At 43.6% G+C, this 23,826-nt stretch overlaps 1 protein-coding gene and 1 pseudogene across 3 annotated transcripts in view; both read right to left on the bottom strand.

The window, feature by feature from the left end:
* The window catches only part of CEP85 (centrosomal protein 85), a 47,581-nt gene that overhangs the window by 21,854 nt on the left and 1,901 nt on the right, over nucleotides 1-23,826 (bottom strand). For 2 of the 3 annotated variants that reach the window (XM_032759396.2, XM_032759398.2), the window contains exons 2-5: nucleotides 20,090-20,162; nucleotides 15,344-15,496; nucleotides 2,542-3,236; nucleotides 312-445 (exon numbers count right to left, since the gene is read on the bottom strand). In XM_032759396.2, the coding sequence (XP_032615287.1) occupies nucleotides 312-445; nucleotides 2,542-3,236; nucleotides 15,344-15,496; nucleotides 20,090-20,144 (1,037 nt within the window). In that variant the 5' untranslated portion in view covers nucleotides 20,145-20,162. Of the gene's footprint in view, nucleotides 1-311; nucleotides 446-2,541; nucleotides 3,237-15,343; nucleotides 15,497-20,089; nucleotides 20,163-22,020; nucleotides 22,199-23,826 lie in introns of all 3 variants that reach the window. The other variant, XM_058444020.1, reaches the window with a different exon arrangement.
* Nucleotides 12,503-12,595, bottom strand: LOC116814060 (small nucleolar RNA U3; annotated as a pseudogene).

The following is a 23,826-nucleotide window of genomic DNA, read 5'->3' as shown; positions in this document are numbered from 1 at the left end:
CTGGAAATCACTATTTTCTGAAGGAAGAAGAACAAATGAGAAAGATAACTGAGGGAAAATGAGGAAAAGATCAGAAGCAATGAACTGGCTACCCCCTTTAGGCATTCCCTAGAGCCCCTGAAGAAATACATAACTGGCCTATTATATTAGTTATATATACGACTAGGCTGCTTATCAAACTGCCTCCACCATGAGGCAAGACATGGACCTAAACAGAGGAGGAATGCTTTGCCCTTGGGAAGACTCCATTAGGTGTCTTCAATGGGGCCTGGGAGAGTAGTCTGGCTCCGTGGTACCCCTTGCCCTCTTACTTGTCAATGAGAAGCTCTTTTTCCTTCAGAAGGTGTTCATTACTGTTCAAGATGCTGATCCACTGTGCTGGCTCTAAGATGGGCAGTGAAGGAGCAAAATCAGCAGGATGGTGGCAGATGGCTCCGTTCTGAAGCTGAAAGGCAAGTAGGCCCAGATGAGCTTGATCTTGACCCATACATGCCTGAAAACACCTGAGCAGTAATCAGCTGGGTCTGTAGTCAAGGCCCAACTTGGCTCAGCCTGATGAGGCCCAATGTTTATGAAATAATTTTAGCTCTGAGGCATGACTGGAAAGAACATGCCAGGAAGGCTTCTGCCAACTGAACACTCCCTGTTCAAAAAGGCTCTAGTTTCTAAGAAAAGGTCAGTTATCTTTTATTATCTAGCAACAGAGGCAAACCAGGAGCTAGGATGTCCTCACCAACCAAGGAAGGGGAATATGTCTGCTCCCTTCCTTCCCACTCTTCAGCAGCACAAGGATTTATTTTATTTTTATTTATTTATTTATTTTTTGAGATGGAGTCTGGCTCTGTTGCCCAGGCTGGAGTGCAGTGGCACGTCTCGGCTCACTGCAAGCTCCGCCTCCCGGGTTCGCGCCATTCTCCTGCCTCAGCCCCCCGAGTAGCTGGGACTACAGACGCACACCACCATGCCCGGCTAATTTTTTTTGTATTTTTTTTTTAGTAGAGACGGGGTTTCACCGCGTTAGCCAGGATGGTCTCGATCTCCTGACCCCATGATCTGACGGTCTCGGCCTCCCAAAGTGCTGGGATTACAGGCGTGAGCCACTGCGCCCAGCCAGCACAAGGATTTTTTTAAAAAAAATATGCAAATTGCAAATATGCTGGGCGCGGTGGCTCATGCCTGTAATCCCAGCACTTTGGGAGGCCATGGTGGGCAGACTGCCCAAGCTCAGGAGTTCTAAACCAGCATGGGCAATGGGGTGAAACCCCGTCTCTAATAAAAAATACAAAAAATTAGCCGGGCGTGGTGGCATGCGCCTGTGGTCCCAGCTACTCAGGAGGCTGAGGCAGGAAAATTGCTTGAACCTGGGAGGTGGAGGTTGCAGTGAGCCAAGATCACGCCACTGGGCGACAGAGCAAGACTATGTCTCCAAAAAAAAAAAAAAAAAAAAAAAAAAAACAACACACACACACACAAAACAAAACAAAAAAACAAAAAAAAAGAAAACATAGGCCAGGCGCAGTAGCTCACCCCTGTAATCCCAGCACTTTCGGAGGCTGAGGCGGGCGGATCACAAGGTCAGGAGTTTGAGACTAGGCTGGCCAGCATGGTGAAACCGTTTCTACTAAAAATACAAAAATAAGCCGGGCGTGGTGGCACGCACCTGTAGTCCCAGCTACTCGGGAGGTTAAGGCAGGAGAATCACCTGACCTTCGGAGGTAGAGGTTGCAGTGAGCCGAGATCACGCCACTGCACTCCAGCCTGGGCAACAGAGCTAGACTCCATCTCAAAAAAAAAAAAAGAAACTACAAAAGTGGCAGACAGAACACAGGGGCTCAAAGAAGGCTTTCATATTTATTTATTTATTTTTTGAGACAGAGTCTTGCTCTGTCATCCAGACTGGAGTGCAATGGCGCGGTCTCGGCTCACTGCAACCTCCACCTCCCAGGTTCAAGCAATTCTCCCGCCACAGCCTCCTGAGTAGTTGGGACTACAGGTGCATGCCACCACACCTGGCTAATTTTTATATTTTTAGTAGAGGCAGTGTTTCACTCTGCTGGCCAGGCTGATCACGAACTCCTGCCTGCCTTGGCCTCCCAAAGTGCTGGGATTATAGGCGTAAGCCACTGCACCCGGCCTCAAAGATGGTTTTTAAACCCCAGCTCTACCAATTACCAGCTCTATGACCCTGGACAGATTATGTAGTCTAAGAACCTGGTAAGTTTCTACATCTACCTCGTTAGTACACTATGAAGATTAAATAAAATCCTGTATGTGAAAGTACCTTAGCCTAGTGACTGGTATAAATACGTTTTTAGGTTTTCCTTTGTAACCTTTTGCTATTTTGGAGACCCCATCTGGTGCTTAATTTGACCACCAAACAGATTCAATGGCCAACAGCTCACAAGCCTGTATTTCCTGTCTACAAACATCTTCCTTCTTTTTACAGCTATTTTCTTTAAGCCAAAACTCAAAGGACAAAAGCTATTACAATTCTAAGAACTGTACAGAACCTAGAAAATCCAAGGAAAGATAGACCTCTACCTGCATTTGCTCCATCTGTAAACGAATCAATTCCAGCTGCTGCCGACAAGTGCTGAGTTCACAAGATTGCTCTCGGGGATGCCAAGTGTCAGGACTCGGCTGCCACACCTGAGAGGGCAGAGGCTTGGAGAGCCCGGGAGCAGGCTGGAGTCCCAAATGGAGGACCCCACTGCTATTAGAATGTGGTCCATTCCGCTCAAACACTGCCCCGCTGCCCGGTGCCTTCTTGGCCTCAGGCAACACTTTGTACAACTCCTTACTTGTGCTGGTTCTTGGGTTGTGGAAGCGGACTCGGTGGTGAGGATCTGAATAAAGTGTCTCCATCATTGCCGACTGATTGAGGGTAGATTCCATGCTAGGAATATCAAACTTCCTCGCCTCTTCTTGTCTTTCATGGCCCACTGCTGGAAACCAGGACTGCTCAATTCCATTTTCTCCAGTAGCACCAGAGAAATACATGAGATCTCTAGAGAGGCCTGGAGAATGTTTCATTGCACCAAGGTCTCCATTTCTTGTCATTCCCACACTTTCAACGAACCCTGACAAAGGGAGTTTAGAGGAAGAGGGTCCAACAGGTGTAGAATTTGGCTTGGCAGGAGAGGTCCCTAAAGTAGAAGGCATCACATGGGCTGTTGGAATGGTTACGTGGCTTTTGATGGGCTGGAAAGGAGGACTGCCACTTGAGCTGCAAAAATCTGCGGAGAGAATAGTCTTCCATAAGTAAAAATTGAAGTAACAAGCTTTCTTGAGTTTGAATGCTATGCCAGAAGCTCTAGGCCTGTCCTGAGACCAAGCAGAGAGAGCACCATCATCAAAAGTATCAGGCAGAAAGACACGGCAACCAAACTGGGAGATGTATGTTCCGGGATCTCAAGTGCCATTCACAAGGTAAACTAACAAAAGGCAATAATGGCTTCACTTTTAACTTAGTCCTTCGTACGGGAATAAAAAAAATCTTGTCAGTCAACAGACAAAGCTGAAAAACTTTAAACAAGTTTTTTAAAAACTTTAAACTTAAAAAAAATTACTTACTTAAGGAAAATGAGTTAGGTCCTACTCTTCTGGAAGCTGGACAACTCTCAGCTATAATCAAATCTAATAAAAATATCCTTTCCAAGAGTCACCAGAATCTTCTGAGACCTCCAAAAGCTCCCCCAGGAAGGTGAGCAACGAGTCCAAACTATCTGAAGAATGAAGCGAACTAGACAGTCTTGCTCAGTATGCAGGACAGGGAGTATGGCATCTGAGGCAGGATTCTGTTCTCTCTCCCATACCCCGACCTGACTGCCTGGATATGTGAAGTTATTCTTAGTAACTCTCAGGTTTCACTCTAGCACAGTGAGCACTCTCAATTGGGTACACACTGAAATCCTCTATTTTATATTTTGCCTTTCACTTGCCCCCTTGTGTGTACCCAACTGTGTTTTTTTTTAAACTTTTCCTTCAGACTGAATTCGTGTTTCCTTTGGCTCCTGCCTGGTCTTGGGAGACAACCCTTGATTAGCCCTACTGCACAAGATTCACATTTCTACCTATTTCCAATTTTCAAGTACTACTCTGAGGGGGACTACTGCAAGCAAACAATAAGGGAGGAATGTGAGGTAACATACTTACTGCTTTCAGCAGGCAGAAAACTGAATAAGGAAACAAGGAATACCAATTTCTTCTCTTTTCAACAATATTCAGTACTCGTTCCCAAATCAAGCATATCTACCACGGAGAAGAGCGACTACCAACTTGTTTCTTTTTCTCCCCACCAAGCAACACAGAACACACTCAGATAACAACAACAAATACTATAATTGTTCCCAGAATTATGTGAGTATAGATCAGCTACTACCTTCTCATTAAACAACTTTTTTTTTTTTTTTTTTTTTGAGGTGGGGTCTCACTCTGTCACCCAGGCTGGAGCACAGTGGCGTGATCACAGTTTACTGCAGCCTCGACTTCCCCAGGCTCAGGTGATCTTCCCACCTCAGTTTTTGTATTTTTAGGAGAGACGGGGTTTCGTCATGTTGCCCAGACTGGTCTCGAACTCATGGGCTCAAGTGATCCACCCGCCTCAGCCTCCCAAAGTGCTAGGATTATAGGTGTGAGCCACCATGCCTGTCCTTAAGCAACTCTTTAAAAATATGGGCAAGCCACCTCACACCTGCCAGAATGGCTATTATCAGAAAGATGAGGCCGGGCGCAGCAGCTCACGCCTGTAATTCCGAACACTTTGGGAGGCTGAGGAGGGGGAATCACGAGGTCAGGAGATCAAAACCATCCTGGCTAACATGGTGAAACCCTGTCTCTACTAAAAACACAAAATATTAGCCGGGTGTGGTGGCACGCGCCTGGAGTCCCAGCTATTCGGGAGGCTGAGGCAGGAGAATCGCTTGAACCCGGGAGGTGGAGGTTGCAATGAGCCAGGATTGCACCACTGCACTCTAGCCTGGGCGACAGAGCGAGACTCCATCTCAAAAAAAAAAAAAAAAAAAGATGAAAGATAACAAGTTTGGAGAGGATGCAGAGAAAAGGGAACTCTAGTACACAGTTGGTGGGAATGTAACACAGCCATTGTGGAAAACAATGGAGTATGTAGTCCCTCAAAAAACCAAAAAACTGCCCAGCGCGGTGGCTCACGCTTGTAATCCCAGCACTTTGGGAGGCCGAGGCGGGCGGATCACGAGGTCAGGAGATCGAGACCACGGTGAAACCCCGTTAGCCGGGCACAGTGGCAGGCGCCTGTAGTCCCAGCTACTCGGAGAGGCTGAGGCAGAAGAATGGCGTGAACCCGGGAGGCGGAGCTTGCAGTGAGCCGAGATTGTGCCACTGCACTCCAGCTTGGGCGACAGAGCGAGACTCCGTCTCAAAAAAAAAAAAAAAAAAAAAACAACACCAAAAAACTAGAAATAGTTACCATATGATCCAGCAATCTACTTCTGGGTATATATCCAACTGATATGAAATATGTATGTCAAAGAGATATCTACAATCCCATGTTTACTGAGTAATTATTCACAATAGCCAAGTTACAGAATCAATGGACGAACAGATAAGGAAATGCAGTATATATACACAATGGAATACCAGCCTTATAAAAGATGTAAATTATGTCACTTGCAACAACATGGATGAACCTGGAGGACACTAAGAGAAATAAGCCAGGCACAAAATGACAAATACTGCACATTGTTACTTATATGTGGAAGCTAAAAAAACCTCGACACATAGAAACACAGAGAATAATTGTGGTTACTAGAAGCTGGGAGCAGGGGGAATCGAGAGATGCTGATCAAAGGGTAAAACATTTCAGTTAGACAGGAGGAATAAATACTTTAAAAAAAGATATGCAAGCCTTATACTATATGCATAGTATCTAATTTGCTATACTGAAGATGATCTTGGGGATATATAAAAGGCCACACTAAAAAAAAAACACGGCCGGGCGCGGTGGCTCACACTTGTAATCCCAGCACTTTGGGAGGCCGAGGCGGGCGGATCACGAGGTCAGGAGATCGAGACCACGGTGAAACCCCGTCTCTATTAAAAATACAAAAAAATTAGCCGGGCGTGGTGGCGGGCGCCTGTAGTCCCAGCTACTCGGAGAGGCTGAGGCAGGAGAATGGCGTGAACCCGGGAGGCGGAGCTTGCAGTGAGCCAAGATTGCGCCACTGCACTCCAGCCTGGGTGACAGAGCAAGACTCCATCTCAAAAAAAAAAAAAAAAACACACACACACACACATAACGAAACAAAAACTTGAATAAGTTCTGATAACATGCATTAGTCTCTCAGGACCAAGAAAGAAATTTCTCAGTTAAAGGACCCAGTTTCTGATGTCTCACAACTTCAATATAGGACTAGTACACAAGGTTAAAGCAGACTGCTAGTAATAAAGACTTCAAAGACTAGTAAGAAATACAATTTTTTCTTTTCTTTTTTTTGGAGACGGAATTTCGCTCTTGTTGCCCAGGCTGGAGTGCAATGGCGCGATCTTGGCTCACCGCAACCTCCTTCTCCTGAGTTCAAGCGATTCTCCTGCCTCAGGCTCCCGAGTAGCTGAATTAAAGGCATGCTCCACCACGCCCGGCTAATTTTGTATTTTTAGTAGAGACAGGGCTTCTCCATGCTGGTCAGGCTGGTCTTGAACTCCCAACCTCAGGTGATCTGCCCGCCTTGGCCTCCCAAAGTGCTGGGATTACAGGTGTGAGCCACTGCCCCTGGCCCAATTTTTTCTTTTTTGAGATGGGGTCTCACTCACTCTGTTGTCCAGGCTGGAGTGCAGTGACACGATCTTGGCTCACCACAACCTCTGCCTCCCGGGTTCAAGAGACTCTTCTGCCTTAGGCTCCCGAGTAGCTGGGATTACAGGAGCCTGCCACCATGCCTGCCTAATTTTTGTATTTTTAGTAGACGGGGTTTCACCATGTTGGCCAGGCTGGTCTTGAACTCCTAACCTCAAGTGATCCACCTGTCTCAGCCTCCCAAAGTGCTGGGATTACAGGGATGAGCCACTGTGCTTAACCATAAGCAATATGTTTTAAATCCTCCATAACAGCACCATAGTATCAGTTCTTACCAAGGGTCGCTGCTCCCATAGTGTAATTACAAAACAGAAGACTGTGAGGTTGTAGCACATGAGGGATTGCTACCATGAACTTTGCAATACCTCCTTCCATTCTCCATCCATAGCACCAGTCTCTCCAGATTCACCAAATTCAGTTTTGAGCCCATAACCCCTGCTGTGGTTTGAAAGTGTCTGTCCCCCAAAAGTTCATGTGTTGGAAACTTAATTGCCAATGTAACAGTATTAAGAGGTGGGGGCCTCTAAGAGGTGACTGGGTCATGAGGGTAGAAGCCTCATAATAGATTAGCAGAAGTGAGTTAGTTCTCAAAGCAGTGGGTTGTTATAAAAGCAAGCTTGGGGCCAGGCACAGTGGCTCATACCTGTAATCCCAGCACTTTGGGAGGCTAAGGCTGGCGGATCACCTGAGGTCAGGAGTTTGAGACCAGCCTGATCAACATGGAGAAACACTGTCTCCGCTAAAAATACAAAATTAGCCGGGCGTGGTGACGCATGCCTGTAGTCCCAGCTTCTCGGGAGGCTGAGGCAGGAGAATCGCTTGAACCCGGGAGGCAGAGGTTGCAGTGAGCCGAGATTGCACCACTGCACTCCAGCCTGGGCAACAAGAGCTAAACTCTGCCTCAAAAAAAAAAAAACAAAAAAACAAAAAACAAACAAACAAAAAAACCAAGCTTGGGTTGGGCATGGTGGTTTACGTCTGTAATCCTAGCACCTTGGGAGGCAGAGGCAAGCAGATCATTTGAGGTCAGGAGTTCAAGGCCAGCCTGGCTAACATGGTGAAACCCGTCTCTACTAAAAATACAAAAATTAGCTGGGCATGATGGCAGGTGCCTGTAATCCCAGCTACTCAGGAGGCTGAGGCAGGAGAATCACTTGAACCTGGGAGGCAGACGCTGCAGTGAGCCAAGATCCCGCCACTGCACTCCAGCCTGAGTGACAGAAATAAGACTCTGTCTCAAAAAAAAAAAAAAAAAAAGAAAAAAGAAAAAAAAAGGCAAGCTTGGCTCACTCTAGTGGTCTCTGCTTTTCCACCATGTTATGATACAGTACAAAAGCCTTCGCCAGATGCTGCCACTATGCCTTTGGACTTCTCACTCTCCGGAACCATGGGCAAAATAAACATCTTTTCTGTGTAAGTTATACTGTCTCAGGTATTCTCTTATAGTAACAGAAAATAGACTAAGATAACCCCAAAATAATGCCAAAACCAAAGCCAAGAAGAAAAGTACCAACTGACCCAGAAGAATATGGCTTTTCTAATTTTTTATAGATGATAAATGGACATATTAGAAAATTAAGGTGAGGTCTTTGTCCACATTTTTAACTTATCTATTGGGTTTATCTATTTATATTAAGTAAACTGCCTGATTCAGACTAACTGTGCTATGAAATGTAAAGTTACACCAGCGGTCCCCAACCTTTTTGTTACCAGGGAATGGTTTTGTGGAACACAATTTTTCCACAGACAATGGTTGGGGGGATGGTTTCAGGATGAAACTGTTCCACCTCAGATCATCAGGCATTAGATTCTCCTAAGGACTGAGCAACCTAGATCCCTCACATGCACAGTTCACAATAGGGTTCGTGCTCCTATGAGAATCTAATGTCACCACTGATCTGACAGAAGGCGCAGGCTCAGGCAGTAATGCTTGCTCGCCTGCTGCTCACCTCCAGCTGTGTGGCCTGGTTCCTAATATGCCATGGACTGGTACTGGTCCACGGGCCAGGAGTTGGGGACCTCTGAGTTACACCGTAAGTCTGGTCTGTGGTTTAGAATATTTTGAAACGAAATAGCAACACTCATTTTCAAAGGGACCTCTATCTTCTACAATTTTCAAAGGCATTCAAAATTTAGTGTATGGGAACCAGGCAGGTGGTGTACCTCTGTAGGCCCAGCTACTCAGCAGTCTAACTCAGGAGGATTACTTGAGCCCCACTGAGTTCATGGCTATAGTACACTATGATGGGTACCTGTGGGAACAGTCATTGCACTCCAGTGTAGGCAACATAGCGAGACCCATCTCTTTAAAAAATACAATGCATGGGATATGTGATTTTTATTTACAGAAATCTACAGTTCCCAAAAACATTGGGGTTTTTCCATTTTAAGAATATAGTTCTAAATCTCTCCCCTACTTAACCACATTTTATGCCCCCTCCCTACCCTAAAAAACAACTCATTTTTGAGCAAACTTCCTTTCACAGTAAGGGTAGATTCAGCTATTACCAAATCTCAGTCACTTCAGTCTACACCTGAAGTGATTCAGTAGCCTGAATTACGCCAGTGACTATTTCAGTCTTTTGCAAAGAGCTGAAAGCATTCTGAACTCTTCAGTACCCACCTCTACTCTGTCCCTCGAGAATCTTCCAAGGTAAAACACTTTAGTGAAGAGGGTGGAATCAAAAGCATGCCTATTCAATTTAAAGATGCAACAATGAACTATACTGTATACCAGTCATAGGGGTTCTTGTCAACTAGACTGCAAGCTAGATTCATGAACAAAATGTGTAAGAATTAAGATTAGAGGGCCAGGCGCGGTGGCTCACGCTTGTAATCCCAGCACTTTGGGAGGCCGAGGCGGGCGGATCATGAGGTCAGGAGATCGAGACCACGGTGAAACCCCGTCTCTACTAAAAATACAAAAAATTAGCCGGGCGCAGTGGCGGGCGCCTGTAGTCCCAGCTACTCGGAGAGGCTGAGGCAGGAGAATGGCGTGAACCCGGGAGGCGGAGCTTGCAGTGAGCCGAGATTGTGCCACTGCACTCTAGCCTGGGCGACAGAGCGAGACTCCGTCTCAAAAAAAAAAAAAAAAAAAAAAAAAAAGATTAGAGGCCAGGAGCAGTGGCTCACGCCTATAATCCCAACACTTTGAGAGGCCAAGGTGGGTGGATCAGCTGAGGTCAGGAGTTCGAGACCAGTCTGGCCAACATGGTGGAACCCCATCTTTACTAAAAATACAAAAATTAGCCGGGTGTGGTGGCACGTGCCTGTAATCCCAACTACTCAGGAGGCTGAGGCAGAAGAATCGCTTGAACCCGGGAGGCGGAGGTTGCAGTGAGCCACGATCACGCCACCGCACTCCAGCATGGGTGACAGAGTGAGACCATCTCAAAACAAACAAACACACAAAAAGAGTTAAGATTAGCATCATGGTATGTAACAAACATAGCAGTTTAAAAAACGTCTAGGGCTGGGGGTGGTGGCTCACGCCTGCAATCCCAGCACTTTGAGAAGCCAAGGCGGGCGGATCACGAGGTCAGGAGATCGAGACCATCCTGGCTAACATGGTGAAACCCCGTCTCTACTAAATATACAAAAAATTAGCCAGGCATAGTGGCAGGCACCTGTAGTACCAGCTAATTGGGAGGCTGAGGCAGGAGAATGGCATTAACCCGGAAGGCGGAGCTTGCAGTGAGCCGAGACTGCCCCACTGCACTCCAGCCTGTGCGACAGAGCGAGACTCCTTCTCAAAAAAAAAAAAAAAAAAAAAAAAAGAGTTCAAGACCAGACTGGCCAACATGGTGAAACCCTGTCGCTACTAAAAATACAAAAATTAGCCAGGCGTGGTGGTGCGTGCCTGTAATCCCAGTTACTCGGGAGGCTGAGGCAGGAGAATCACTTGAACCCAGGAGGTAGAGGTTACAGTGAGCTGAGATTGGGCCACTGCACTCCAGCCTGGGCGACAGAGAGACTCTGTCTCGAAAAAAATAATAATAAGAAGAAGAAGAAGTAAAAAAAAAAACTTCTAGACCAATATCTTTGACCCCTATCTCAAGAAGACTATTACAACTTTAAAAGAATGCACTAGAAATATAAGTATTTTCCCAAAAGAATAAAAAAGAGAGTCACACACACAATCTGTGTAGCAATGTAACTGAATTAAATACAGCTGGTCATTTCAATGGGGGAAAAATCTAGACCATTGATTGATTTTAAAAATATCTATTATTTAATCAAAATAAAAAGGTCCTATGACTGCAAATGTAGACAAAACCTTAACAAGTGAAAATTAAATTAACAGTAAGATTTGTGATTACACAATTGATAGAAAGAATATTACACAGTCAGGAGACCAGAATCTGATAACCAGCTATATGATGTTAGGCAAGTTACTTAACTCCTTGGGGAATTTTTGTTACTCACCAATCAAAATGAGCAGAGGCGATCTTTGAAGTCCTGTGTACCTCAAAATCTATGATTCAATTCTACTCAATAGTTACTGAGCACAATCCCCATTATACACATAGTTGTCAAACTATTAAAATTAATGCTAGGGGCTGGGTGCAGTGGCTCACACCTGTAATCTCAGCACTTTGGAAGGTCAGGGCAGGAGGACTGCTTGAGCCCAGAAGTTCAAGAACCAGCCTGGGCAAGATGGTGAGACCCTGACTCCACACACAAAACAAAACAAAACAAACAAACAAAAAAACTGGCTGAGTGTGATGGTACATGCCTGTAGTCCCAGCTACTCGGAAGGCTTACGTGGAAAGACTGGTTGAGCCCAGGAGTTCAAGGCTGCAATGAGCTTATGATCACGCCATTGCACTCAAGCCTGGATGACAAAAAGAGACCCTATCTTTATAAAACAAACAAAAACTAAAATTAATGCTAGATGTGTAGGAACCAGTAATAGTAGATGTGGTCCCCGCTACCCTCCTTTTTTTTTTTTTGGAGATAAGATCTCACTATGTTGCCCAGACTGTACTCAAACTTGTGGGCTCAAGTGATTTTCCCACCTCAGCCTTGGGAGCAGCTGGGACTATAGGTACAGACCACTGTCCCTGGCTTTTTTTCTTTTCTTTTCTTTTTTAAATTTACTCCTCTCTGCTCATACCTATTTAAGAAAAACAAAAACCAAAAACCTTTATTGAAATGCAATTCACATATCATACCATTTGCTCACTTGAGGTGTACAATTCAATGGGTTTTAGTATATTAATGGAGTTGCGTAATCACTACAATCAATTTTACATTTTCATCACTCCAAAAAGAAAACCTCTTACCTTTAGCAGTCATGCTATGTTTTCACCAGCTTCTGAAGCCCTAGAAAACCACTAATCTACTTTGTGTTTCTGTACATTCACCTATTCTGGACTTTAGGTATTAGTTTGATCCTCATAAAGAGCATGCAACCCAGATCCCTCAAATGCACAGTTCACAATAGGGTTCGTGCTCCTATGAGAATTTAATCCCACCACTGATCTGACAGGAGATGGAGCTCAGGCGGTAATGCTCGACCTGCTGCTCACCTCCTGCTGTGTGGTTCCTAACAGGCCAGACTGGTACTGGTCCATGGCCCAGGGGTTGGGGACCCCTCATATAAAGGGAATCATGCAATACACAGCCTTTTGTGTCTGGCTTTTTTTTACTTCATATATAATGGTTATTTCTTTTTTTTTCTTTTTCTTACCGGTGCTCTACGCATTCAGAAAAAGTTCTCTAGTAACATACTACAGAAATGATCCCTGAAAATATAGTCTTAGTATATAATTTTTTTTTTTTTTTTTGAGATGGAGTCTCGCTCTGTTGCCCAGGCTGGAGTGCAATGGCACGATCTCAGCTCACTGCAACCTCTGCCTCCCGGGTTCAAGCGATTCTCTTGTCTCAGCCTCCCGAGTAGATTACAGACATACATCACCACGCCCAGCTAATTTTTTGTATTTTAGTAGAGATGGGCTTTCACCGTGTTGCCCAGGCTGGTCTCGAACTCCTGAGCTCAGGGAATCCACCCGCCTTGGCCTCCCAAAGCGCTAGGATTGCAGGCATCAGCCCCTACACCTGGCCGGTATATGTTTTTAAGACAGCATGTACCAGTATTTCATTTCTTTTTATTGCTGAATAATATTCTACTGTATTATATGGATATTTTATTCATTCATTCATCAGTTGTGGGTTTTGGATTGTTTCTACTTTTGACTATCATGAATAATGCTGCTACCAACATTTATGTACAAGTCCACACAAAAACTTGTGTATTCATTTCTCCTGGGTATATATCTAGGAGTAGAACTATCGGGTCATAAATAACTCTATGTTTAACCTTTCAAGAAACTGCCTAACTGTTTTCCAAAGCAGCTGCAATACTTTACATTCCTACCAGCAATGCACAGAAGTTTCCATTTCTCTACATTCTCACCAAAAAGGCTGCTACAATTTAAAAATAACGCACAGAAGGGAAATACATACGTATTTCCCTAAAGGAATAAAAAACAGAGTCACACACACAACCTGTGTAACAAAGTGACTGAACTTACTTTTTTTTTTTTGAGACAGGGTCTCACTATGTTGCCCAGGCTAGTCTCAAACTCCTGGGCTCAAGTGATCCTCCTGCCTCAGCCTCCCAAGTAGCTAGGATTGTTATCTTCTGGAATATAGCCATCCAAGTGGCTGTGGAGTAGATGTTTTAAAATTACAACATATGATTATCAAAGTGACAAGTTTTGTGACTTTAAGAAACTCATTCAATCACTTTGAAATTCAGCCTTCTCATCCATAAAATGGAAATAATAAGACTATTAGAGGGTTCTTAAGGGCTTTAGTGAAATAATATAGAAAAAATTTATAGTATCTATCACAAAGCATACAATCAACAGTAGTTTATTATCATTAGGTTCTCTGCCTTCTAGAACTCACCAATCTAAATGGAAAAACAAAATGCCCTTATAAAGTATTGCCTGGCAATACTTAAATGCGAAAACAAGTGGCAGAGATAATAAAGATACAAGAATGCAAGGAGAATGACATGACTGATGAGTGTAAGGGATGGGAAAAGCCTGTGGGACATTTGCTGCATCTTGAATAGTAAGATCAGCATAGCTACGAAAGGCAAGAGGAGGCAGGCATCGCACACATGGGCCCAGATTAAAGAAGGAAAAAAAGGCCGGGCGCGGTGGCTCACGCCTGGAATCCCAGCACTTTGGGAGGCCGAGACGGGTGGATCACGAGGTCAGGAGATCGAGACCATCCTGGCTAACACGGTGAAACCCCGACTCTACTAAAAATACAAAAAATTAGCCGGGCGCGGTGGCAGGTGCCTGTAGTCCCAGCTACTCGGGAGGCTGAGGCAGGAGAATGGCGTGAACCCGGGAGGCGGAGCTTGCAGTGAGCCGAGATTGCGCCACTGCACTCCAGCCTGGGCGACAGAGCGAGACTCCGCCTCAAAAAAAAAAAAAAAGGAAAAAAAGAGCCCCGGTATCAGAAACCAAAAACCAGCTGGGTATGGTGGCTCCAGCCTGTAATCCCAGCACTCAGCACTTTGGGAGGCTGAGGCAATAGGATCGTTTCAGGCAAAGAGTTTGAGACCATCCTGGGCAATATAGCAAGACCTCAATTCTACAAAAAATGAAAAAAAAAAAAAAAAATAGCTGGGTGTGGTGGCATCATGCTAGTAGTCCCTGCTACTCAGGAGCCTAGGAGTTTAAAGCTGCAGTGAGCATGACGGCACTACTGCACTCCAGCCTGGGTGACAGAGTGAGACCATCTCAAAAAATTAATAGAAACAAAACAAAAAACAGGACCGTACGTTCAGACTTGATGGCAGCAGGAAATATGTTTGAGTGGGTGGGATAGGGACGATCACAGAACTGAAGCCTCTGAACTTCATCGCCCAAGCAATAGGAGTTATTGAAGATTTATAGGAAACTATGAAATTAGGCTTTTAGCAAAAATAATCTGGCAGCAGAGGGAAAGACTCGACGCCAATTAACCTATCAGAAAGTTGTTTCAAAGGCTAGGCACAGGGGCTCATGCCTGTAATCTCAGCACTTTGGGAGGCCGAAGCAGGTGGTTCTCTTGAGTCTGGGAGTCCAGACCAGCCTGGGCAACATGGCGAAACTCCATCTCTATAAAAACACACAAAAAATTAGCCAGGCACGGTGGTGCATACCTGCAGTCTCAGCTACCTAGGAGGCTGAGGTGGGAGGATTACCTCAGCCTGGGAGGCTGCAGTGAGCTATAGTCACGCCAGTGCACTCCAACCTGGGTGACAGAGTGAGACCCTGTCTCTCTACCCCCAACAAAGTTGTTTCAGATAAGATAAAAAGTGGAAATTTAGATAAAGGGACCAGATGTGAGAAGCACAGAGTAAGAAGAATGAAAGACTCCTTGAATGAAATGGAATGACGTTATGAACATTCTGGAGATAACACAATCTGGAAATGCCAATATACCCAAAATGCAATCTGAAAATGAGAACACATATTGGTAATCAAATCATTAATACAAACTTACCCTCTGTAATATCTGAGCATGATGTACCAATGGCTGTGTCCCCACTGTCGGCTACACTTGAACAGCGGCTGAAGCGGCTCCGAAAGGGCTCCGAGATAACTGGGGTCTGCCATTCAGTCCCCAGGGAACTGCCCTTCTGAATCACATTGGAACCTGAAACAAGAGGCATTTCCCACCTTTACTGTGAACCGGCTGATGTAACCCCATCAGATCTTTTTTTAAAAAAAATCACATAAACCTAAGAGAGAATAGCAGCAACCCACCCCTTTCTCTCTCCTGTGCCTATTTCGGCTGCTCCAATCTAGCTTTTTTTTTTTTTTTTTTTTGAGATGGAGTCTGCTCTGTCGCCCAGGCTAGAGTGCAGTGGCGCGCAGCTCACTGCAACCTCTGCCTCCTGGGTTCAAGCAATTCTCTGCCTCAGCCTACCGAGTAGCTGGGATTTCAGGCGCCCGCCACCACGCCCAGTTAATTTTTGTATTTTTAGTAAAGACGGGGTTTCACCATCTTGGCCAGGCTGGTCTTGAACTCCTGATCTCATAATCCACCCGCCTTGGCCTCCCAAAGTGCTGAGATTACAGGCGTGAGCCACCACGCCAAGCCTGAGCTAGTTAATTTTAAGTGGAAATAGTATGAGAAGTGAGAATATTCAAAGATGGTAATAAGACCCATGAAGAATCCAGGAGTACTGGAACAGAAAACAATCGTATTTAATAGCAGTGGCCATTTATTGAAACCTGTAAAGCCACAGGACCTTACAAACATAATCTTGCCTACCTACTTACTGAAAAGTATTACCACTCCTATTTTACAGAGGGGAGGGCTGATATTTGAACCCAGTTCTTTCTGATTCCAAAACCCACATTCTTTCCTCTTACAGTTTCTCAATGGTGCTTTTGGCATTCTGGGGATGACCACTCTTCAATGTGTAGTCTATACATTACAGAATGGTTTAGCATCCCTGTTTCCCACTCACTGAATGCCAGCAGCAACCCTCAACCAAGCCCACCATCATTGTGAAACCAGAAAATAACCATATAGTTCCAAATCATTCCTAGGGCAACAAGCAGTCCAGTCCCCAGTTGAAAATCATTACTTTGAGGTTGCAGTCAGCCAAGACTGCACCACTGCACTCCAGCCTAGGCAACAAGAGAAAAACTCCATCTCAAAAAAAAAAAAAAAAGAAAAGAAAATCATTGCTTCACTGAACCAGGGTACCCTCAATAGGTGAATCCTATTGAGATCAAGGTGAGTTTTGAAAGTCAATCTGAAGAGCCTAGGGCTTTATCTTGAGAGCAACGTGAAGAAATCACTAAAACTGCTGAGCAGGTTAAGACAAAAAGACTGATGAGATTTATTTGATTTAAAATATGCTGTTTAGGGGGAGGTAGGCAGTAAGTGTTCAATAAATACTTGATTCACTAACATTCTAGCAAAGACTTAAATTTATTTTTTAAAAACCACTATAATTTTCCTAAGGTGTATCTGGTGATCCATGTAAACAAATAAACAAAAAAAAACCAATGGCAGCTACTTATCCTCCATTTAACTTAAAGTGTGAGAGCCGATTTCAGAAAATACGGTTCTACAGACTCTGATCTAGTGGGAGGCAAATGATATTTGGACACAAATTACTTTATTCCTTTCTTCCAAGTTTAGTGCTTCTCCCATCTTTTTAACCTATTTTCTTCTACTTTTGCTCCTTTTTTGCTACCCTTACTTTGGCTTTCTACTGAAGGCAACCTGACTTTCCCCAAATACTTCTTCTATTCTTTGGATCACAGTGACTGCCTGATTTGAAAGAATCTTTATAAACTCAGTAATCTGTAATTGTTATAGAAGACACAGGCAACAATCAGAGTTTCTGAGCAGCATGAGATTAGCCAATGCTACTATATTAAGTTGGTGTAATTCTGGCCCAAAGCAAAAAAATCCGACCTTCTGGTGAGTCTACACAGCTTTCTCTCTCTAGTCAGTGTAAAATTTGCCAGGCCTTTTCAAACAGTTAAGATTGAGGGCCTCTATTACCATCTTCCTGACTTCCTACTGGAAACCGCTTCCCTGTTACTACTACTAATCTTCCACTCTTCATCATTTTTCCATCCACCTACTCCATACTCTAATTCCAAAGAGTTATTTGTTAAAAATATATTTTGGTATATTTATAGAGGTTTACACTTATTTCGAAATTGAAATTTAAATGCTGAAGTTGGCCGGGTGCAGTGGCTCATGCCTGTAATCCTAGCGCTTTGGGAGGCCGGGGCGGGCAGATTACCCGAGCTCAGGAGTTGGAGAACAGCCTGGGCATATGGCAAAACCCCGTCTCTACTAAAAATACAAAAAAATTAGCCAGGTGTGGTGGTGCATGCCTGTAATCCCAGCTACTTGGGAGGCTGAGGCACGAGAATCACTTAAACCTGGGAGACAGAAGTTACAGTGAGCTGAGATTGTGCCACTGCACTCCAGCCTGGGCCACAGAGCAAGACTCTGTCTCCAAAAAAAAAAAAGAAAAGAAAAAAAAAAAAAAACCGCTGAAATTTTTTGTGTTATAGTGCATGTCCTGTCAGTAGCATCCTTATCAATTATTAAGACCATTATTAATCTGAACGAGATACTACTGAAGAGAGAAAAAAACCACAGGAAAGGCAATGTTCCAAAAACTTGCATTATATACATAATTGTCATAGAAACTGTACAAACCTAAGAGAATGTGCAGCACATAGCAGATGTTTAAAAAATATTTGCTGAGGCCGGGCGCAGTGGCTCACGCCTGTAATCCCAGCACTTTGAGAGGCCCAGGCGGGCGGATCACAAGGTCAGGAGATCGAGACCATCCTGGCTAACACGGTGAAACCCCATCTCTACTAAAAAATGCAAAAAATTAGCTGGGCATGGTGGCAGGCGCCTGTAGTCCCAGCTACTTGGGAGGCTGAGGCAGGAGAATTGCATGAACCTGGGAGGCGGAGCTTGCAGTGAGCTGAGATCACGCCACTGCACTCCAGCCTGGGTGACAGAGCGAGACTCCATCTCAAAAAAAAAAAAAAAAAAAAAAAAAAAAAAAAAAAAATTCTGCTCAAGGAATCTTGAATTGATTCAACCAAAGCTTATAATGGTGCCTACTATATGCAAGGCAGCATGCCTAAGAGAATACACCTAACATTTACCGAATATCTATGCTGAGTAAGGCACTGTGAGATTTTAAAGTTAAATAAAACATACCCTAAGTTGAATTAAATGTGCCCTCTTCTGTACCAATACCCCAGAATTCAACAAGTCATTTTTCTAAAATATTACTTATTTGAAATATATATTATCTACTTAATATGCCTGCACAGTGTATACATATATTTATGTGTTTAATACACAGTCAGTTCTCCATATCCATGGTTTCCTTTTTTTCCCCTTTTTTTTTCAGACACAGTCTCGCTCTGTTGCCCAGGCTGGAGTGCAGTGGCGCGATCTCAGCTCACCTCAACCTCTGCTTCCTGTGTTCAAGTGATTCTCCTGCCTCAGCCTCCCAAGTAGCTGGGATTATAGGCACGTGCCACTGCACCCGGCTAATTTTTGTATTTTTAATAGACATGTGGTTTTACCATGTTGGCCAGGCTGGTCTCAAACTCCTGACCTCAGGTGATCCACCCGCCTTGGGCTCCCAAAGTGCTGGAATTATAGGCGTGAGCCACAGCGCCTGGCCATATCCATGGTTTCTATGTGTGTGAATTCAACCAATTTTTTTTTTTTTTTTGAGACGGAGTCTCGCTCTGTCGCCCAGGCTGGAGTGCAGTGGCGCAGTCTCGGCTCACTGCAAGCTCCACCTCCCAGGTTCATGCCATTCTCCTGCCTCAGCCTCTCCGAGTAGCTGGGACTACAGGCGCCCGCCACCACGCCCGGCTAATTTTTTGTATTTTTAGTAGAGACGGGGTTTCACCGTGGTCTCGATCTCCTGACCTCGTGATCCGCCCGCCTCGGCCTCCCAAAGTGCTGGGATTACAAGCGTGAGCCACCGCGCCCGGCCCAATTTTTTTTTTTAATGGTATCTTACTGAACGTGCATAGACTTGTTTTTCTTCTTATTCCCCAAACAATACAGTATAACTATTTACGTAGCATTTACATTGCATTGGGTATTACAAGTAATCTAGTGATGATTTAAGGTAAACAGTAGGATATACACAGGTTATATGCAAATACCACACCATTTTATATCAGGGACTTGAGTATCTGTAGATTTTGGTATCCGCAGGAGGTCCTGGAACCAGTCCGCCATGGACACTTAAGGACTGTATATATTTAATATATCTACCGAAGTTTCAAAATCTTGTTAATCCATTCTAAATTCCTGAGTTTCTAGTAACAACGCAACAGAATCTGTTGGCATCCAAGCAGAATTCCTATCTTTGTGGGCTAGCAGATGACTGACCCACCCGGAGGACAAAGCCAACATAGAACACAGTAATTTATGCTGTGTTTTTCTGATTTCAAATGGAACTATGTTCCAGTCTTTCTGTTCCAATCCTTTATATGTTGTCCTCTCCCAACCACGTGGTCCTGTTGAAAGCCACGTATCACAAGAGATAAATAATTGTTCCCTCAGAGACCTGTTTTTGTATTCAATGAAGCCCCATGTTATTTTTATTCTTTTTAGCACCAGCATTTCAGTGAATGCTTGTTTGTTCAATATATACCTTAAGGAATATGAAAAAACAGAACAAACGTCAGAATTTAACCCAGAAAACTTTTGACTACTCACTCGGTGAAGTGACCTGAGAGATCCCCTCAGTTGGATATTTCTCCTGCATGGCCATCACAGTTATTTGAGCCAACTGTAGAATGAAGGAATAACCAGTCAGTTCTCTGCAGTATCTTTAATTCCCCGCAACTCAGTTCTCATTCAACTGAAACTGTCAAAACCATATAGAATATTCAAGTATTTGGCCAGGCACAGTGGCTCATACGTGTAATCCCAGCACTTCGGGAGGCCAAGGCGGGCGGATCACCTGAGGTCAGGAGTTCGAGATCAGCCTGACCAACATGGGGAAACCCCATCTCTACTAAAAACACAAAAATTGGCCGGGCATGGTGGCACACATCTGTAGTCCCAGCTACTCGGGAGGCTGAGGCAGGAGGATTGCTTGAACCCGGGAGGCAGAGGTTTCAGTGAGCCAAGATCACACCACTGCACTCCAGGCTGGGCAACTGAGCAAGACTCCATCTCAAAAAAAATAAAAAAGAATATTCAAGTATTCTAAATGTTATATTCCTAAGGGTATTTAGGAGTAAATATGTTTTTACGTGTTTTACTTCTAAGGATATTTTTAAAGACAAAGTAAATCCCAATACTCCACTCTACTGCTCTTCCTAAATCCAGTATAGAAAACCTAGAACCAGAGATTACCAATACAGATTCCATATGGTCCTAGAACCCCTCTGGTTTTTATAAAATTTAAAAATATTACTTTTAATTAACAAACTTTACCATGAATCTTCTTAGCCATGGGGACCTGATGACAGGATGAGGTGGATAAAGAACTAAAGAACTAAACCAACAGTGAAGTATTATAGCATCAATTATGATTAACACAAAACAAATTCCTCAATTTTTCCAGTAATTAAAGTCAGTCATACGATGTATAAAGATGGAAAGAACTCTTTCTCATAAGTAGAACCCCAATCCTGAGCTAGGAACATGAAGTTCTTGTCCTATGTTCTCACTCCTTAAAATATTTATATTTACGATATACTAGGGGTAGGTGCTGAGAATTCAGCAGAAGTGGATTTGAAGTCTAAACAAATACACTTGAACCCACTAAACATTAAGTTATCAATTTATTAGCCATGTAACCTTGGGCAAATTTCTTAGTATCTCTGTTCCTCAGTTTCTTCACATAAAAATGAGGATAACGACACAACCTAATTCATGTTAATTCATTTATAATTAACTTACAACAGTTCCTGACACATACTAAGTGCTGTTATTACTTGGCAATTTACATCAACAACAGTAGCACTGTACAGCCCATGAAAGATCAAGGAGTATCAACTCAAACTCTAAATTTATAAAAGCCCCAAAAGAGTTTGGGACAATTCGGCCGGGCTCAGTGGCTCATGCCTGTAATCCCAGCACTTTGGGAGGCTGAGGCAGGTGGATTACCTGAAGTCAGGAGTTCGAGACCAGCCTGGCCAACATGGTGAAACCCTGTCTCTACTAAAAATACAAAAATTAGCCGGGCGTGGTGGCAGGCGCCTGTAATCCCAGCTACTCACGAGGCTGAGGCAGGAGAATCGCTTGGACCTTGGAGGCGGAGGTTGCAGTGAGCCGAGATCGTGCCATTGCACTCCAGCCCGGGCGACAGAGCAAGACTCCGTCTCAAAAAAAAAAAAAAAAAAAAAAAAAAAGAATTTGGGACAATTCATAGAACATAACTCTATCACTCTGGAGAAAAAAGAAGACTATATGGTACTATTTCTCTAATGTACTTTAGTGACCTCTATAGTATTCTCTTAGTAACAACAACCCAAACGCTTATTAATTTACTGCATCTACAACAGAAAGGGTATCATCCTCCAGAATCCCAGTTCTTCACATACTGGGCGAGGGAAGCTTTGTTCAGTAATAAAAGCTTTAGTTTATGGCAAGTATTATTCAGTGAGTTAAATGATGACATAGAAGGATTAGATTACCTCCTTACTAGTGATTTCCTTTCTTGTCAATATCAAAATCCTTTTCTTCACTCCTTTCTTTAAAGGATAACTAAATGGTAGGTGCACTGGATTCTAAGGCGTTTCTAAATTCAGACAAGTTGAAAACACGGTGACGGAAGGAGAACTCCCAGTTACCCTATGACTCAGCAATTCCACACTGAAGTATACACCCAAGAGAAATGAAAACATAGGTTTACACAAAAGCTTCAATAAGAATGTTCATAGCAGCATTATTTACAATAGCCAAAAAGTGGAAACAACACAAATATCCATGAGCTAATGAATAGATACATAAAATGTGGTATATCCAAAAAACAGAATATTATTCAGCAATAAAAGTAAGTACTGATACATGTGACAACATGGATGAACACTGAAGACATGCAAAGTCAAAGAAGCCAAACAAAAGGCTTCATCCTATTTATATAAAATGTTAGAATAGGCAAATCCATAGAGACACAGATTAGTGATTGCAAGGGACTGAGAGGAGGGAGGGTAGGAGAATAGGAAGGGACTGCTAATGGACACCGGGTTTCTTTTCGGGGTGATCAAAATGTTCTGAGATTAGATAGTGGTGACTGACTGCACAACCTTGCCAATATATTAAAAACCTCTGAATTGCACACACATAAAATTAAATTTTATGGTATGTGATATAAGCCAAAAATAAAATTCTAAGGCACCCCCAACCATCTGAATGGATCCCTCCCCTTGGCCAAGGGCATTCCAAAGTTAAGCTGAAAAACCTGTTAAGGCCACAATGGTGGTAGTGGTGGTGAAGTCCTACACCCCTCATTATACCCTCCTCCCTTCTGGAATTTAGGAAAAGCATTACCATTAACACAGACGTCGGTAAGAAACATTTACAATCTATTCTCTCTAAAGCCTGCTATTTGGAGGCTTCATCTGCACAATAAAACCTTGATCCCCAGGATACCTTAACCCAGACATTCCTTTCTATTGATAACAACTTTCAACCAACAGCCAATCAGAAAATTTTGAAATCCACCTATGACCTGGAAGCCACCACCCCCTAAGAGTTGTCTTACCCTTCCAGATCAATGTAAATCTTACATGTATTTGACTGATGTCTCATGTCTCCCTAAAATGTTTAAAACCAGGGCACGTTATCAGGATCACCTGAGGGCTGTGTCAGGGGCCACTGGTCACCCATATTTGGCTCAGAATAAATCCCTTCAAATATTTCAGAGTCTGACTCTCATTGACAACAAATATCTCAGAAAAAAGAAAAGAAAGAAAGAAAGAAACCCCGTAAGGAGTAAAACAATACAAAATAAATCATTCCTGACTTAAGTTCAGAATTAGAGAAGCTACTGGTGGAAATTTTTGGGACAACTGAAGGAGACAGAAATTTCTTGGGATAAAAATGAGAGAAGTGAATGTACAAGAAGTAACACAAGCAGTTATAAAGCTTAGAAAGGGAGTGAATGGAAGCAGAGGAAAAAAAAAAAAGCACCCAACAGGATTGGTTTCCATCTTCAAAGCCCTTTAAACTACAGAAATAGTCATTCATTCAACAAATTCAACATGCATTCTGCACTTACTACCACTGTGCTCAACACTTTTTAGGTATCATGTCTCATGTTTCATGCTCACATCAACCCTATGAGGCAGCTACTATTATCCTCATTTTATGGATGAGAAAATAAAGGTTTAGAGTAGTGAAGGTCATACAGCTAGGAAGAGGCTTCAAAGCCAGGACTGTACTCTAACGCTACAGGAGTCTAATCAGCATTCTACACGTGACAAAACACAAAAAAAGAG

The sequence above is a fragment of the Hylobates moloch genome, unplaced genomic scaffold (assembly GCF_009828535.3).
Source record: "Hylobates moloch isolate HMO894 unplaced genomic scaffold, HMol_V3 SCAFFOLD_9, whole genome shotgun sequence".
Taxonomy (NCBI): domain Eukaryota; kingdom Metazoa; phylum Chordata; class Mammalia; order Primates; family Hylobatidae; genus Hylobates; species Hylobates moloch.
This window is presented reverse-complemented; position numbering and strand designations above follow the sequence as displayed.